Source organism: Oryzias latipes, assembly GCF_053564925.1.
Source record: "Oryzias latipes strain Hd-rR chromosome 1 unlocalized genomic scaffold, Olatipes_Hd-rR_3.1 chr1_Y".
NCBI lineage: Eukaryota > Metazoa > Chordata > Actinopteri > Beloniformes > Adrianichthyidae > Oryzias > Oryzias latipes.
The window spans coordinates 6,541,274-6,559,015 of NW_027616335.1; the positions used below are offsets into that span (position 1 = coordinate 6,541,274).

The 17,742-nt window shown below is 39.6% G+C and overlaps 2 protein-coding genes across 5 annotated transcripts; one reads left to right on the top strand and one right to left on the bottom strand.

Annotated features, from left to right (window-relative positions):
• Window positions 1-454: 454 nt before the first annotated feature.
• LOC101169165 (snRNA-activating protein complex subunit 3) lies at window positions 455-5,350 on the top strand. Its single transcript, XM_023962164.2, has 9 exons — window positions 455-744; window positions 1,261-1,344; window positions 1,426-1,504; window positions 3,424-3,528; window positions 3,627-3,776; window positions 3,875-3,957; window positions 4,145-4,303; window positions 4,871-4,978; window positions 5,054-5,350. The coding sequence occupies exons 1-9, from the start codon at window positions 512-514 to the stop codon at window positions 5,199-5,201; spliced, it is 1,149 nt and encodes a 382-aa protein (XP_023817932.1). The 5' UTR covers window positions 455-511; the 3' UTR covers window positions 5,202-5,350.
• Window positions 5,351-5,457: 107 nt separating this feature from the next.
• Window positions 5,458-14,688, bottom strand: psip1a (PC4 and SFRS1 interacting protein 1a). Of its 4 annotated transcripts, none has more exons than XM_023960925.2 (17): window positions 14,575-14,688; window positions 14,109-14,205; window positions 13,935-14,011; window positions 11,977-12,115; window positions 11,483-11,584; window positions 10,454-10,543; window positions 9,621-9,680; window positions 9,482-9,542; window positions 9,184-9,277; window positions 8,870-9,050; window positions 8,690-8,772; window positions 8,120-8,169; window positions 7,934-8,004; window positions 7,645-7,746; window positions 7,375-7,576; window positions 6,637-6,742; window positions 5,458-5,978 (listed from the first exon to the last, which is right to left on the bottom strand). In XM_023960925.2, exons 1-17 carry the CDS (start codon window positions 14,637-14,639, stop codon window positions 5,948-5,950), a joined length of 1,611 nt encoding a protein of 536 aa, XP_023816693.2. In that variant the 5' UTR covers window positions 14,640-14,688; the 3' UTR covers window positions 5,458-5,947. The 4 variants fall into 4 exon arrangements, with proteins under 4 accessions (XP_023816693.2, XP_078799623.1, XP_078799625.1 ...); XM_078943497.1 differs by having other exon boundaries at window positions 11,483-11,572; window positions 14,575-14,687; XM_078943499.1 differs by lacking the exon at window positions 14,575-14,688 and adding an exon at window positions 14,503-14,548 and having other exon boundaries at window positions 11,483-11,572.
• Between the last annotated feature and the right edge of the window lie 3,054 nt (window positions 14,689-17,742).

Below are 17,742 nucleotides of genomic sequence, written 5' to 3' on the forward strand. Positions count from 1 at the left end.
GGACTCAGTTCTCTGATTTTGGCAGTTGAAACCCGCACAATGAACTGGTATTATGCAAAAAATGTGTTCACATGCATGCACTGCAGTAGTAACTCGACCTCACCAAGATGGCGGTGCTCTCCTCCCATGAGGAACCACGTGATGTCTCCTCTAGTGATATAACTCATTGGGATTAACATATTTGAGTTGACTGTCAGGCTCTTGCTTACACAGCCTACGGGCATTAAAGACAGGAAAATCCACAAAGAAAAAGTTAAAAAAAAGAATTTGAGTAATGTGGCTTAAATTCATTGAGAGGCTACATACTTTTAAATGTTGCTAATTTTCATGGGAGCTGTGTGGAAGTTAATGACAATATGAAAAACACATATTTTCAGAACCCGAAAGGATTCGTTTTATGCAAATAGTTTTGACATATAAATAAGTGAGATTATCCTACATTACCCATAATGCCTATCACACGGAAGAGTCCTCTTCTTCTACGTTTTTTTCCGTCCTCTTGTTTAGAAACATGGCGGCGTCCGAGCAGTCGTCGGTTCCAGACACAGACATCCCTGACTATGAATACATTGGCGTTAACACCAAACCGTTTCGCATCGGCTCAGTGCGAGACGGATGGCTGACAAGACTGAGGCCCAAGGATTATTCATACCAACAAGAAGACAAAGACACATTTGAAGCTAACTTTGCAGAGGCGATGGGGATCAGTGAGGAGACCATGGCTGAGCTCAGATCCGTCTGCAGGTAGACACAGCTACCTTGTTGTAAAGTATTTAGTGTGATTTTTGTAAAAAGTAAAAAAAAATTTTTTTTTAATAAGTATTAAACTTGTACCTCTTAAAATAATCCAAGTTGCAGCAGTTAAAGAAAGCGAGTTGCGTTGCTAACAAACGTTAAGCTAACAAAGAGGAAGTGAATTACAAAAATGTCCTTTCAACTTAAAATTCATATTTTTAACATAATTTTACTCCAAATCAAGCAGCTAAATATTTAAGAGTTATTCATTTAAAAAACACTTGTGCATTCACGTTTGGATGAATAAAGACAATTATTTGTAACACATCATGAGTAATGTTAAAAAAATACCTTTTACAAATTGTTTTAATTGATAATTTTTTAAACTTTGCCTTCTGTTGGAATTTTCTCCACAATCAAACAGGAAGTAGATTGACTTCTATCGAAAAGCTAATAAGCTTGAGGACATTCTCTTACTTTTGACGACTCTATCCCCAATCAGATGTCACACTTTTTTTTTTCCAGCCTGGATTCCCTTCGTTGCCATGCTGAAGATGAGCTGCCTGATACAGAAGTTGTTCCTCCAGACTCAACACTGAAAACTCTGATGTAAAAACATCTCACTAAGAGTTCTGCTGTTTTAAGCTCCAATGCTGCTTGATGAAGTATCTGTTCTCTTTCCTCTAACAGACAAAGAAAAAAAAGGCAAGATCACAAAGCTTCTCTAAAGGTCAACAAGAACCGACATGATCTCTATGCTGATGAGCTGGTGGGTTACTTTAAAGTCATTCAATCTAACTTGATGTTAGGGGATGAGAAAATTCACTTTTGTCCTTCTCTGTACTCCGATTTCCGATGGGTACGGTTGTTGATTGACTTGCATGTGAAATTGATCTTAACCCCCATTTTAATCTGCCTCTACAAAAGCCTGAGATCCTGCCAGTTTCTGCTGTGAAGGAAGGTAGACTGCTGGACTGTCCTCCAGTGTAGCAAATGTCAGACTTTCTATCAGTGAAATGGTCATTTTGGTAGGTTTTTTGGCGGGGAGAAAGAATAGGTAAAGAATGCCAGTTTCCAATTTCTGCAGGGGTAAGTCATACGTCGTAAGCAACAAAAACATTTGGAACAAAAACCCACTATTTAGCATTAGAAAAACAACCACAAAGCTGAGAATGCAACATTTGCAGTAGCTGCGTTTACATGGGCAAAAGTAATCGAAAGACCGCCTGATCAGAAGAAAAATGCGTCATGTAAACACGCTGTTCGGAATACTCTGCCCCGATCAGACTTGTTCGAATCAAAATTTCTTTCCGATCCATCGAGATAGGTGGGTTATGCCGATTGTTTATCCAATCCTGTGTCACTACTGCTCTGGTTTAATGTCATGCATAGGCGATGTTTCGCTCCAGAGAAAGCTTTGGAGCTCAAACAGGACCGACCAGCTGCTCTGCAGAGGCCCGGTGTGAAGTGCCGCTCCGCTCTCGCCCCGCTGGCTATTCGCCTCTCCCCTCTTAAACCCTGCGAGGGGGTTAAGAGGGGAGGTGCGCTTTGTGCCTCGTGACGTCTGAACCCTGCCCGGTCTGGGCTCGGGTGCCGGTGGACCGAGCGAACTGTATCTCTGAGCAGAGCAGCTGGATTAGTAACTTTGTGTTTGAGGGAAAGGGAGGATGCTTTGCTGCGTGTGCGTTTTATTGTTCTGTTATGTCTGGAATAATTCGGACTGCAATCTGGGTTAGCGGCTGCCGGACTCAGGATAACCGTGTGTCCAAGCAGAGGTCGGAGTCGGACCGCCAGCTCACACACAGCGGCTTTGGGGCGGTGTGCGAACTTTTTAAAGCAGAAATGTCACTCAGTCCTTAGAAGCCGTTCAAACAGTCACGTGGATTTGTGTTTCCGTCGTGTCCTGACAAAATAAAGGCTGATGATATTCCCAAATATTTACGTGCAGCCAAGATGCATATTGCAGCGTTTCCCGCATGGATTTTGTGTTCATCAAACAAGGCTAATTTTGTTAGCGCGTGTGTTAGCCTCTCGTGGGAGCTGGAAGAACCCTGGGTTCCTCCAGTTCCTCCATCTTCCACAAGAAAAGCACTGACCACAAGGATTAAAAATAAAATGTTGACCGAACAGGCGCTTCATAATATCATAACATTAATAAAAGCAGGTTTAGAAGATCATCTGGAATATTACCGAGCTGCCAGTTGTCTACTGTGGCAGTTTGTTTACAACGGGACTCATTTCCCCTTTTCGGGTATTTTCAACACTACTACGCATGCCCAAATGATTTATTCCGACCAAAAGCGTGACCATGTGAACGTTCATTCTAATCGGAAAAAGGGTTTCTGGGCCCGTGTACATGGTTGAATTCTAATCTGACCATTGATCCAGTCAAGATATTTTGCCCATGTAACCGCGGCTAGTGATCAGGCTACGACTAAAGCAGGAAGAAGCAGAGGTACAGTCAGCGTCTCTTGATCTTATGGCAGTGAAGTGAGCAAAGCTACAATGAGGAAACTTGGAGTGTTTGTGGAATACAAGTCATTTTTAAAAAACCTGCAGAAATTGGAATCAGCAGATCAGCCTTGTTCTAGGGTGAAGACATGTTTAAAAAAAATGTTAGTCCCATTTGTGCAAAGTGTGTTATTTGAGAAGAGTAACCTAAGACTCTTTTGTCTGTGTGAAAACCAGGAGCGTCTAATTGTTGGCCGGACACCAAAAACAGAGAGTGACCGGATTCCTGAAGGGGAAATCATTCTGACCATCAACGTCTACTACCCTGCTGTTTTTGAGAAGGTACATTTTAGTCGTCTCTGACTTACAGTCTGACAAGAAAAAAAACATTTTGTTTGGATTCCTGAGAAGCAGATCAACCATTAGTTCATCTTCCACAGTTTAATTACATCAGACCCCACATGACTCTGCTGATGACGGGCTCCCACAACCTCACCGAGCTCAGAGACGCTATCTGCTGCATCAGCGACTTGCAAGTGTGCGGCGAGTTCAGCAGGACACCAGACATGGCTCCAGATTTCCTCTGCAAGGTGACTCGGATCTGACTTTACACCAAACTGCTGCAGTGATTGTGATACTTGAAAAGAAGCTTAACCTGAAGGTAATACTTTGTCATATTCTGTTTCAGGATCATTTCAAGTCTGCCTTTTTTTTCTTTGAGGGAGTTTTCTACAATGACATGAGATTCCCAGAGTGCCAAGACATCAGCATGTATGTGTTGTCGTCACACATAACAACAAAACAAACTTTTTTTTAAATTTATTTTAAAATGAATTAAAAAGCAATAAAGTCCCTTAGAGGAAATGCTCCCAAAAATGTTGAACCAAACCTCAAAATGCAGAAGTACATCATATTTAAAGCAGTTCTGTTGGTGAACTTTCTATTTATTGTGGTGCAGAACTACTATAAATTGGGCCAAATCCCATAACTTCCCACCATTCACACAAGCCAAGATGGAGGACACGCTGCTCCAGGATCTGAAGCTGAAGGTGGGCTTCCCGTACCTGTACTGCCATCAGGGGGACTGTGAACATCTGGTCATCATCACAGACGTCAGGTCGGTGCTTCCAGTGTGCTCAGCAGCCGCTTTCACTTCAAGAAGGCTCCACCTCTTTTCATTAGTAGAAGTGGCATTTCACTGCAGCTCCAGCTGATGCCAATAACTGACGCCGGATGCCCTTCCTGACACAATGCCTCTCTGGACATGCCTTACCTCACTCAGGTTAAGTAGGGCTGGACCAGGTTAGTCCTAAAAAGCAGACAATCTAGGACCACCACATGCAGTAAGTTACTGAGACCACATGGGGGCACTCTCACATGGTTCCATGAGCCAGGGGGTTGAGTCAGGAAGTGCATCCGCTCTCCAACTGAAGCCCAATCACAAGAGTGAATTCTGGTGTGATTGATGGTGACAAACCCCTGAAGGAAGGCGCTTAAAGAAAACCCAGTAAACAGTAAACTGTTGAGTTTTGGCTCACTGGCTTGGTTTGCTTTGTTGGTTGTGGCGTAAATGAGCAAAAGCTGAAGTGAAGCTGCCTTGCATTCATCTAACCACAGCTGAAAGCAGCTCTTGGAATCGTGGAAGTGAACACCTCAAAATCCTAACTTTCTTGACTCATTACAGGCTGGTCCACAAATACGATTGCTTGGATAAGAAGCTGTACCCTATGCTCACACACAAACACAAAGTCCTCACACAGAAGTGTGCCGTCTGCCATCTCTTTATTGCCAGGTTTGGAAAAACAAACATTCCCAGTAATATTAGTCTTTTCTTAAACTAATAATTCCATCTTTTTGACACTTCTAGATGGTACACCACTAGTGACCAGTTTGCTCCAAGCGACCCGTGTCTCTTTTGTGACAAATGCTTCCGGATGCTGCATTACGATGCTGACGGCAACAAACTGGGAGAGTTTTCAGCTTATCCTTATGTGGATCGAGGTGCTTTAAACTAAAGCTTTTCTGTGCTGAAGCCTCAAGGAATTATGTTTGACTGTTGAGCAGTAAAATCTTCTTTATTTCTGAAGGAAATGTTTGTTTTTGTCTTCTAACAGGCTGTAAATTTGTTCTGAGTAACATTTTTCCAATAAAGTTATTTTGTTTCCAGACTTGTTTTTCTGTAACATTAATAAACATCAGCAAAAACGTCTTTGTTGTTTTGGGGTCACCTTAGGTTAAAATTTTAATTTAGGGATTTACTGTGAGGCAAAATAAGAAGAATGTTATGACTTTATTTCAGAAGGACACAAACACAAGTCTTAAGTACATCTACGTTGAAAAGAAAACTTTAACATGGTTTAAAAAAATAGCTTTGACTTTGGCAGTTCCATAGTTAGTTGTACATCCATCAAAGTGCTCATCCAGCAAGCGTTCAGACATTCTCATGAATTCCAGATCATGTGAACTGAAGGCCAGAGCAGATTCAGCAGGAAAAACCATGCATCCAAAACAGGAAGTGCACAGCTCAAACAGACCAATCAGGTTCCTGATCGCAAACATTCACTCATTTCTGCTGTGGGTTAACTATGTAAGTAGCATAATAAGGTGTCTACAAGTTTATTTCCAACAAATATGCAGTCAGTCATTGGGGGGTTGCTGGTTCATGTAGTGACGCCTCAGAGCAGCAACTCTTTATCTGGAACCCAGTTCTAGAAAAGGTGGTGTCAGCACAGCAGCCAACCTCTGCAGGTGAGCCAGATGCTCAGGTGGCCTCTTCTTGAGCCTTTGGACCTCTAGAGTAAAAAAAAAAAACAAGATCCAAAAATATATCCTATATTACCAAACGTATTTGCTCACGTGCCTTTACTCCCATATGAACTAAAGTGCCACCCCATTCCTAGCCCCCTATTACACCTTCATCTCTTGAGGTCACACACTGATGTGAGGTCACACACTGATGTTGGTGGAGAAGGCCTGGCTCTCAGTCTTGGCTCTACGAACTGTTCCCATAAGGTTGAGAGCATGGAACTGTCCAAAATGTTTTGGTATCCTGAAGCATTCAGAGTTCAGTTCACCAGAACTAAGAGGCCAAGCCCAAGTCCTGAAAAACAGGCCCACACCATAATTCCTTCTCCACCAAGATTTCTCACTGGGATTTGTTGCACAGGTGGAGTCCTATGACAGTTCCACGCTGGAATACACAGAGCTCCTGAGAGCGGCCCATTCTTTCACAGGTGTTTGTAAAAACAGTCTGCATGCCAAAGTGTTTGATTTTATGCACCTGTGGCTGGACAAAGTGATTAGAAAACTGATTCTGATCATTTGGATGGCTAGGCCAATACTTTGGTAATATAGTGTAGGCACTAATGGAAAAAAGAGGATAAGCCTAAAACAAATGTCCTTTAACATTTAGGATCCATTTATTTAACACTGAAGTTTTCCATCAAACACCTGTGGTTTTCTGCAGCTGCTGAGTCTTCCAGGAACTTCTCCTGCTCCATCTCTTCCTTCTTTTCTGCAGGACTCATCTCACCGTTGGTCACCTTGTCAGTAGAGTCTGAAACAATCACCACTTCAGTCTTGATGAAATGTCATTTCACAATTCCAACTACCACAGAAAGAAAAGCATGTGATAACACATGCAGCACTCCAGACTTCCATTCAATTGAAGGATTTTACACCAATTAGCTAAACTTTGAACCCAAAAACCAAGACCTTTGACTAAACTATGGACCCGTGTTGGAAAAACTGAACTCCAGCAAGGATGTGGCTGGAAATCTTTGAACCGGTTCTGTCTGCAAACCACAGAGACCTTCTGATCTCCCCTGGAAGAGGACAGGAAACTGCATGAGGCGCTTTAAGGTTTCTGGTCTTTGGCTGGTTTAGATGTGACTTACTGCTCATTATTGATTTGTCACTAAAGAACATCCTTTTTTCTATAAAAACATTTGTATCCAAAGTTTGTTTTGGCACAAATAAACTTCTAAAAAAACATTTGTTTGATGAAATGTCACAATTTTTTTTAACTTTGGTTTTCTGCATTGTTTTGTTAAGAAAAAACTTCTCCTGTCCTCCTGTTATAATCAGACAGCAACAACAAAGAAGAAACTGAGATTCAGATTGATATTTCTAAACTCACAGAAGTATTTGAATGTACCAAAAAGAAAACAGTAAATCTATATTTTGTACCTGCAGCGTTTTCTTTGACTTGCTCAGCTTTTTTGAGCGCCCCTTTCTTTGCTTCCTCGTATTGCCGCTGTTCAGCTAAAGACTTGTTGAGCACTTGGCTGAGCACACAGTCCCCTTCTCCAACCAGGAACATGCTCTTGAACTTGTTATACAGCATGGTGGCTTTGTCCATTATGTCTTGGCTAGCTTTAAATCGGCGGATCTAAAACACAAATCCCGTTTTTTGTCAGCAGTGGGATGAGATTTAAAACATTTTCTTTAGAGGTTTACCTTTTTGAGTGTGGAAATGAGATCACTGTGTTTCTGAAGATGCTGAGTCGTGACCTGAAGAGAGCTGATCTCATCTAAAGCATCCAAGCATTTCTTCACATCCTGGTAGGGGGAAAGGCAGGAACCAACATCAGACCAATGAAAGTGCATTTCAGGTCAACATAAAGAAAAGGAAATGTGGTTAAGCTGTAAGGAAACAGCACAAGATGCTGTCCTTCATTCCAGGGTAACACTCTGGTTTGAAAAGATCAAAGGAGTTTTAGCATGTGATATAGATTCAACAGATTACCGGGTTGTCTATTTTCAGGGACATTTTGATCTGCGTGTGGAGCCTCTGGAGCTTCATGTCAGTAGACATCTCTGAGTAGACGAAAGAAACCAGACAAATTACTTAGAAAAACCAAATTTACTGACTTCAGACGACAGACGCTTAGGTTCTGAACTGAAATGCCAAAAAGATTAAACTCCTGCACACCTTTTTTCTTGACCCCTGCCTCAGTTTTCTTTGCGCCGTCTTTGTTTGGTCTGAAAATCAAAAAGAATCTCTCATAATCCAGAGTTTATAGGTGGAAGTGCAAAAGATAAGACACTAGTTGTCTCATTATTGGAGAAAATGTGTTTCATTTCTCATTTCTGCTTTTTCAATAACCGTCACCTCTGCAGCCTCATCTAAGTCTTTGAATTGTATGAAATAGCCATTTGCGACCTTTATGTAATCCTAGTTCTAGCACAGACTCAGAATGCAGAATTTACATTCTAGTTTTACAAACAACTGATTTTTACTCTTTACCTAAAAGGAAAAAAACTATAAAAAATAGAGCAAATCACAATATTAAATCAAATTTGATTGAATTAGAACGCTATTCAACTAAAGACCTGATTGCTTTTGCATCAAGCAGTTTAGTAACTAAGTCCAAGTGGAACTATCAATAACTGTCACAAAGAAATGAATTATCAGCCATTGTGAACTCACTACTTCTGCTTGGACTACAAAGTAAAAACACGGGGGCTTTTAGATTTCACTGAATATTCTTCACATACTTACTCTTTCCCTTCATCAGCTTTCTGCCGACGCCCATCTTTGTCCATTTCGGAGTTTTGTTGTTTTTTATTATTACCTTTGTTTTCCTAAGATAAAAATAAAATGGATGGCAGGAGAATATTAACTGAGAATGTCTTCATGTGATGAGCATAAGTCATCGTGTGTGTGATCATGCTGAGTTGCCTCGTCATCGTCAGAGCCAGACGAGCCGTCGTCTTTGGTCTGCCTCTTCTTCTTGGCTTCCGGCTCTTTCCATTCCAACTCCTTGCCTTTACTACCGTCCCTCTTCTTCCTCCTTTCTTCTTCACAGTGGGTCTTGTCCTCCGATGCCCTCTTCCTCTTTTTCTCTGGTTCTGCTGTTTCCCTAAGAAAAGATGCAAAGCTTTACTGACCAATAGAAGGACAGCAGTTGTACACTTGTGTTTGTCTGCATCATTTGAACATTAGATATGGAAGTTTGTTGGAAATGCAGCACTTCTTTTTTGGGAGGTACTGACATTTCACTTCCTGATCCGTGATGGTCTTGTTGCTGAAGCAAATGCAACTTCTCACTTTTGGGCTTCCTGCCTCGTCGTTTAAGAGGATCTCCACCTAAAAACACCAAGAAACACATTCAGAAAATACTTCCACTTTATGGATAACTGCAATAATTCTGAGACATTTTCATTGAAATCTGCTTTGAGTTTTTAGTGTTTGTTATTCCATTCTCCTGCAGCAGATCTAAACTATTGTGCTGTGCACTTCAATGGGTCTTTTTAACACCGGGAAGATGTCAGCATTGCACATCACACTTACCAGATGGACTGACAGGACTTGCAGGGGCTTCATCTTTTTCATTTTCTTGTTCTGATTCACTCTGCAAAGTAGTTAACGTTCTCCTTAGAAAGATTTCCAACTCTTTCATAGACAAAATGTAGAAATGTTCATGACCAACCTTTTTCTTTCTTCCTCTCTTGGCTTTTGAAGCATCTGTTAATTCTTTCTGAGATGATCCCTGAAAATGGAGATGATTAAATTGTCTTCTTACCGTCTGTTCCTTGTGAGCTACTGCCCTGCATGCTTTGCAGCTAACCCCGCTGCATTTATAACTGGTCACCTGGATCAGGTGAGCTCAGTCACGCAGAAACTGGGAACTCTCAATCCAGCTCATCAGCATTTGCTGAAGCAGGGTTAGCTGCAGAACAAGCAGGGCATCAGCTCACAAGGAACAGGACTGGAGAAGCCTGAGACTGATTACAGATCAACAACGCCCTCTGGTGTTTAGCTGATGCATAACAGTGGAGCTGTATCCCATCATGCATCACACATATCCCATACGTGGCATGTACCAACTAGCCTTCTGATGTAAAATGACTGCTAAGGAGTATAATGCTTTTGTAGAGCTTTTTAAAATGTATAAATCTGATCTCTAAACATCATCCGTGTCTTCCATGCAATGTAATGAGACACAGATAGAAATGTGAAGGTGTCTGCTGTAAATATAACTATTGCTCACATCCGTGTTTATGTATGACTAATTATTTCACTCACACAAACTAATTATTGTGTGGGAACAAGATATTTATTATTTTACCCATGTCAGGTCACAGGCTCCTTAGCAAGACAATAAAAAGAACTATTTTTAAAAAAATACCAAAAGCCTAAACAACCCATGTATACAATACAAGCTTTGATAAAGAAAAGACACCAAGGCTAGAAACAGACAGTTCTTTGTGGCTGCCAGCAATAACTGACTTATTATGCTATCCCAGCATGCAAAGCACGTACATCCTGACTCTGAGACTCAGATATCAGACACCTCCCCTCTTCGTCATCCTCCTGCTCTTCATTCTCATGCTCAGCCTCACTTCCTGGAACCTGCATGCAGAGACACAGCATGGGATGGTGGGATTAATGAAGTCATCAAAGGGAGAACAGTTAGCAACTTTTGTTCAGCATCATCCAAACTTACATGACATTCATTCTAATGCAGAATAATGGTCCCATTTCTACTAAGGCTGGGTTGATAAAAATCAATCTGAATCGATCCAAGATTAACAGATCAATAATCGATCCGTAAAAGTAGAGATCGATCTTTTCTGCCTTTCCTTTTACGGTGACCTAACAGCAGTAAAGCCAAAGCCTTCTAGCTTGATAACGTATAATGGAACTTCCCATTGGACGGCTAACGCTCAGTCTTCCTAAACATACATTTGCTGACTAAATGAACAGCTTTATATACTCACAGGCATACATTTTCCAAACTTTTAATGAAATGTTTTTTTAAGTAACGTTTTGTGGTCTAAAGCACAGTTTTTGTCCAATCTTCTGGAATAAACCATAATGCTAAAGAGCGAGCTCCATCTACCTATTGGCCAATCAGAAACAGGAGAGACATCCAGAAGAGGCAGAACATTTATTATTGTAATCTGTTAATGATCTGTACATTTTTGTTGGAGCTTCTCCATTTGAGAAATCCTGTAACACTGTATGGAGTTAATAATCTCATTGTTTTTATTATTGTTTTACATTTATACAGGATGTAAACTGTATTAGGTCAATAGAAAAACATATGTAGATTATTAATGTATTTCTATACAAATATGACTAAATGAGTCAAAATTGAATCCAATCAATCCAGGCTCTGGTGAATCGCTTTTGAATCGATTCTGGAAATTATTGATTCTATTAATTATAGCCCTAATTCCTACAGCATGTCAGCTAGTTCCTGCTGTCATATGGAATTCATTTGGATGTAAAAATCACATTTAAATAAGCTCTGAGGGGGAAAAAGTGAGATGAATTTCTAAACCTTACTTTGGATTGGACTTCTTGGTCACCTGCATCCTCCTCTGCCTCTGGACTGCTGTCTGAATCCTTTTCCATAAAAGAGTGGGGGGGAACCGGCTGAAAAACAAACTGGAGTTTGATCAATGTTAACTACAAGCAAACCAGCTTTTCTTAGAGAAATTCATGTGAAATAATTTTATGCATTGATTTGATTTTCACAGACAGAAGACATTTTAGAAAACTCAGTTTTGTTCAAATGCCGTATTTGTTTACAAACTAAATTCATGTTTTTTTTAAAGTATTTATTTACAAAAATATACCCATTAATTGGCAGAATGGTAAAAACATAAGCATGCTGTAGGTTTTAAAGTGCCTCACAGCCAAGAAAAGAAAACATTTCTGTTAGCAAAACTATGATTGTGTTCATTTACATGAATAATTAAACTAGAACTGTTAAACTCTTTCATTTACAGTCAAAGCCTCCTTAAATCTTAAAGCAAGAATTAGTGCAAAAGAAACACCTTGGGTGCTGTAAGCTCAACTTTTGGGTTATTCTCAATCTCCCACAATCCTTCATTGAAGCCTTTTCTTTTGTTGGGCTTTGCATACTTCTCTTTGTTGAGCAAATAAGGGAAGATGTCTTTTGGACCAAGAAACGCTCTGTAAAATAGAAAATATCAGGTATGAAAACACTGTCAGTAGTTTCAGCCTCATCACATAGATGTGTGCGTTTGTGCATGTAAAAATGTTCAGTTTAGCGAGAAGACGGTCATTTCTTAGCAGATAAAGGTTAAGTAAACGAACAACACAGCCAGTTCGTATCTGTTGTAAGACATTGAATTTGAAGGAAATATTTGCATGTCCTGTTTGCTTCCACATTAAGTATTTATTACTTTTCTAATAATAAATAATGAGATGCATTGGATACACAAAAAGAGTTTCCTGAGAGTTTTGTTTTTGTATTTTAGTGCATGGAAAATCCAGGTAAACAGTGCATGACAGAACAAAAAAAACAAAGAACAGGACACATCTCAAAGATCACTTTCTAATGAATGCAGCTTAGCATCATGTTGTTACTAATACTACATTGTTATGACCTAGTATCACTTTGATAGCAAATCAAAGTTATGTCTTGGTTAGCCTGGTAATTATGTCCAGATCTCCCCACAGAAACTGTAAGATAATATTTCTAAAGTGTCACCTAATGGAAAGAGTCAAAGTATCATGCAGTGAGTCATGCAGTGAACAAATCAAAATCTATTTGACCATGTCATATTATGCACATGTTATATTGCTCTTTGGTTTGACCTCATTTTACATATTGTATTGAAGTGTGGGAAATACATATGAAACTAATAGAATGGCCTTAATTTATTACACAAGAGAGCTAGTCCAAGTATTCACAAAGCTAAAGTTAGAGATCACACAAATGAACTTTTCACTAAACCAGGTATATTGAAACTTAAAAATGTAATTGAATTGCAGAAACAGAGATTTAACAGAAGACTTACACAAGCTTTTTAGTTTTACAACAGCGGATGAAAATCATAGCAGAAAATTTGATTTCAAACCACAGTTTGCTCGAACAAAACTAAAGCAAAAGTGTTTGTCTAAAGCAGGGGTAAAACTCCCAGGAGATTCAGTTAAAAGATGGTTAAATCATTATTCAATTTAAACGGATGTATAAAAATAAACAAATTAGATTGTACAAACTTGATAGTTGAATGGCATGTTCGGAATGTATGTAGTAAATGAATGGAATGTATTTACTGTGTTTATTTGAACTGTACATGTTGATGTGTGAGAAATGTAAATATGATGCAATGTTTAAAAGGGAACAGACAATTATAAGAATTGTATTCTTCAATTCTGCTCCTTTCCAATCATGAAAACTTTCAATATTGTACAACAAACATGTAACCATTTTGAACAATCAATATTTTCATTTTTTTTTCATTAAACCTTTGTGCTATCTTAGATGACCCCACCTTACATTGACATGTTCTCCCTACCATGACATAGGTGGATAAAGGTGGAAAGATTTCATGTAATCCATGGACAACAGTGAAGATCACAAATCATTGAAGAAAAAAGGTTCAGAGCACTGTCTAGTGGGTCTAGATGACCCAACTCCCAACGTTAAAGTGCCTAGGATAGCACAAGGGTTACTAAGAAATAAATAAAGGAATGAAATGAAAATGAGTTGTAACGAGTGAAAGTGTGTTTCTAAAGCTCATTTGTGAAAAGAACATCTGTGTCCGAACTTCATTACAATTGTGCAACAAAGTTTGAGTTTTTGCATTTTCACTTGAACAGAATAAGATTAAACATGAACTGTTCTGAAGTAAAATCGTTTTTTCTTCCTTTGAGCATTATTAGCAATATTTTGTAGTCAATTAAAAGCCAACTCATAAACAAGATAAATGTACACTGCTCTACATCAATTAATGCAAAACCATCAAAAGGGCGTTTCACCTACGTTTCATGGGTGCCAAAGAAAAATATGGGGTACTTGATGTTGGATGGCTTTACAGCCCCATCCGGGACCTCATCGATCTGGAAAGACAACAGTTGATATTCCACACACCGGCGTTTTGCTTCGTTATAAATGAAAGAAAAGCGTTGAGTTGTTTTATATTTGCTTAAGACTTACTCTTGCAGGCCAGTGAGGATACCCCTTCATTTTAGCAAAAATAAGGTCCCCTGGTTTCCAGTCTCGAGCCATGCTGGAGTCTTGACGTGATGAGAAGCTGGAAAAATAAACACGCAAAAATGCGATTAAATTCTGCTTCGTTAATGGTTTGACACGAACGCGTAGACCGTGTGGCAGCGATGTTCACAACAGAAAATTTAAACGTGCAATATTAGGTGTCGCAAACACCGTCCTTGAATCGTAAAGACAATTTACACCAGTTAGTTAAGAAATCCCCATGCTGCTGCAGACAAGCTAGCTGGCTCCTAGCTGTTCATTGCTGATAAAGCCACCGTAACAACCCTTTTATTGCACCTTAATGTATTTAAGAAATGTTTAAGCATTTAAGCTTTACCGACAGTACGGCAGGTTCTTCAAAAATGTATATGTGTATGTATATCTTGTGTGAAAATGCACCGCTACCTACCTCTTCCTTTCTCCGCCGGATGCACGTTTTCCGCTCCCGCGCGGAACCTCAACAGACTGTACCATCACATGGTTTAAATCAGGGGTGTTTTAATGGTCCATTGCTGAAAGCGCTCAAATGCACAAACATTTAGCAAAAACAAGTAGAACAAAAATAATTATTTTTCATAAAATAAATGTCAGGAACATTTCTCAAAAAAATTGCATTTATTTTCTACATTACAGAAGTAGATGTTAACAAAAAGACCACCAGACTAACACAGTTAGGACCAACTGTTGAAACATGTTTGTAATCTAATTTCTGATACAGTCTCATCAACACAAAAATAACTTTTGAAATTTACATTGCATTAACACTTAACTTAAACAGAATGAAAGGCGAGTCAGATAAGAACCTGGACTATAATTGAGATCAGGGCCAAATTTGTAATTATAAAGCCAAGACTCATCCTGTAATATAAAAATCAGAAATACTTTGTGGTTCCCACACGTGGGAAACGTGTTCGTTACCGTAGCAGTAAAAGAAGAATAAGAGACATGCATTGACGACACTGAAGTTTTTTTTAAGACAAAAGTTTATTAACCCTTGTGCTATCTTAGATGACCCCACCCGTACATTGACGTGTTCTCTATGGAGAGAAATTAGACTCAGTCGGATTTGTGCGTGCGTAATTCTTGATTTGTGCGTAAATTAGGATTTGTGTATGCATTTTCCTTTAAAGTTTTTTTTAAGCCCTGCTACACCCACTGAAGGAAATACGTTTAGAAGGGAAGGCTGATAGGAAAACTCTAATGACCGAGCATTCCACTGGTATTTAAACGCAGCATTTACGGACGACTTGAGTAAGCCCTGGCTGCAGCCTGCAGAACTGGTCAACATAGAGGAATGCTGGAATGCTGAGGAATGTGAACATGCTGTGGAATGTTAACCCCGCCCACACTGAGCCCGTGCATTTGATTCACCTTCATCAGTGCAGTTGTGATTGCAGCAAAGGGGAAGAATCAGTGGAGCACATTTTGTGTCATTGGTAATTGTATGAGGAAGAAAGAGAACAGAGGGGAGGAAAATTTGAATGGTGCAATGTTTTTTTTATGTATCACTCAAAAAAAATGATTCAAGCCCCTCTTTCATGCAACACAATAAAATTCTGTTTGTTTTATTTAAAATTATTTATTTTAAAATAATGTATCTACATTTAATTGACCTAACACAAAATGTATTAATATTTTCCCCTATAACTCCAGTAATCCAAAGTAATTGAGTTCAAGTAAGGGGCATGCTGTTCAATGCTGTTTTCCTGTTTCTCTTTATGCTTTTTGCCGTCTCACGGCTACAATTTTTCACCTATTTTAACCATTCAACTATTAAAATGTTCAACTCCTTCGTCTAATGTAATGCCTGGTATGACTATTAGTCCTTCAAATCCTTCGACTTTTCAATAGTGAAAACTTTCGTTCGTTTTTTCCACGTAAAAAACGAAACTGTGGCATGAAATCGTTTCAACTCGGCTTCTCCCAATAAGACGATACATGACGATTTATACCGGCGGCCTTGTATTGTCACAGGAGTGTTAGCTCAGTGGTTAGGTGCTGGGTTTATCATGCAGAGGTTCCGTGTTCGAAGCTGCTAGTAGACTTTTGTTGCACGATTTTTTTTTTTCTTTGCCTCTCTTGATAAACTTAGTTCAAATAACTCAATTATATTTCGTTACATGGAAGAATTTTCTTTGAGGTGGGGTTACTCATATTTATTGGATGGAAATCCTGCCCACAATTAAATTGAGTTCATCCAATGAGTTATTTTTTTGAGTCTGTGAGGCCAGACAAAATTTATTAACTCCCTAATACATGCACATGGAAACTTGTAAAAGGCATAAGAAGACAGCAATCACTGTATAAATTATTTAATTCAATTAAATATTTTTTTTTATTTAGCGCAAAAATTCAATTAAATTTTTATTTTATTTAGTGCAATGAAAAACAATGAAAAAGGGATCATGAATACAAAGAATGAATTAGGAAAATACTAAACTTTAACAAAACAGACTAAACTAAACTGATATTCCTGTTTTTAGACCCCCCCTTCACTGTGAGGAAAAACTCCTTAAAAACCGGTAGGTGGCAATATTGCACATGGAAACTTGTTAAACCAAAGAAGAAGACTATGTTGTGCAGTTCTGCAGGCTGCAGCCAGGGGTAGTTGGACGACTTTGTGAGACGTGAAAACAGTCTCACGGTAGATCCGTGCGTAACTTTGGCTTCGTGTGTGCGTAACAAGGGATTCGTGCATGTTTTCTAAAGATGTGTGTGTGTGTGTGTGTAAGTAGTTTCAAGTTGTTGTAATCTTAATTTGTGCATACGCAAATTGCATTTTGTATTTTTTTTTCATTTTATATATTTTTAACTTTTACACAAAACGTGTTATGTGAATAACAAATCACGCACAAATCCAAATTTATGCACAAATCCTAATTTACGCACGCACAAAGCAAGAATATGCATACACAAATCCTAATTTACGCACAAATCAAGAATTGCGCACGCACAAATCCGACTGAGTCTAATTTCTCTCCATAGTTCTCCCTACCATGACAAAGGTGGAAAGATTTCATATAATCCATGGACACCAGTGAAGATCACAAATCATTGAAGAAAAAAGGTTCAGCGCACTGTCTAGTGCAGTGATTGCCTAAAAAGGTCGTGCAACAAAATGTTAAGTTATGGGTACCATCCTTTTTGTCCATGTGAGCAGGTGGGACAAATTGCATGATTGGATGGTTTTTGCATGTTGTGTTTTTTCACCCCTTGCATGCTGCATGTGGACACGCCCCTTAATTAGAAGCACCTGCTCTTAATTGATAGACTATATAGTAGTGGAGCAGAGAAACAGACGCGCTCCAGAATGTAGCAGACTCTGGAAAAGTTCCTGCCCGGCCAGGAGGGCGCATATCCCAGGGGCGCTTGGTTCTGCGCACCCTGGGAGCATGGCATACACGACGGGAACCACCGGGCCTGTATGCACAGGGGACGCATTTGGACCGCCAGACCACTCATCAGATGCACCAATGGAGTGAGGAGGGCGCACGCACCGGGGGCAATTGGACCGCTGGGACCACCAGTTCTGCCATGCCGTCGACACGCAGGGGCAGGGCAGGGACCCTGCCTGTGT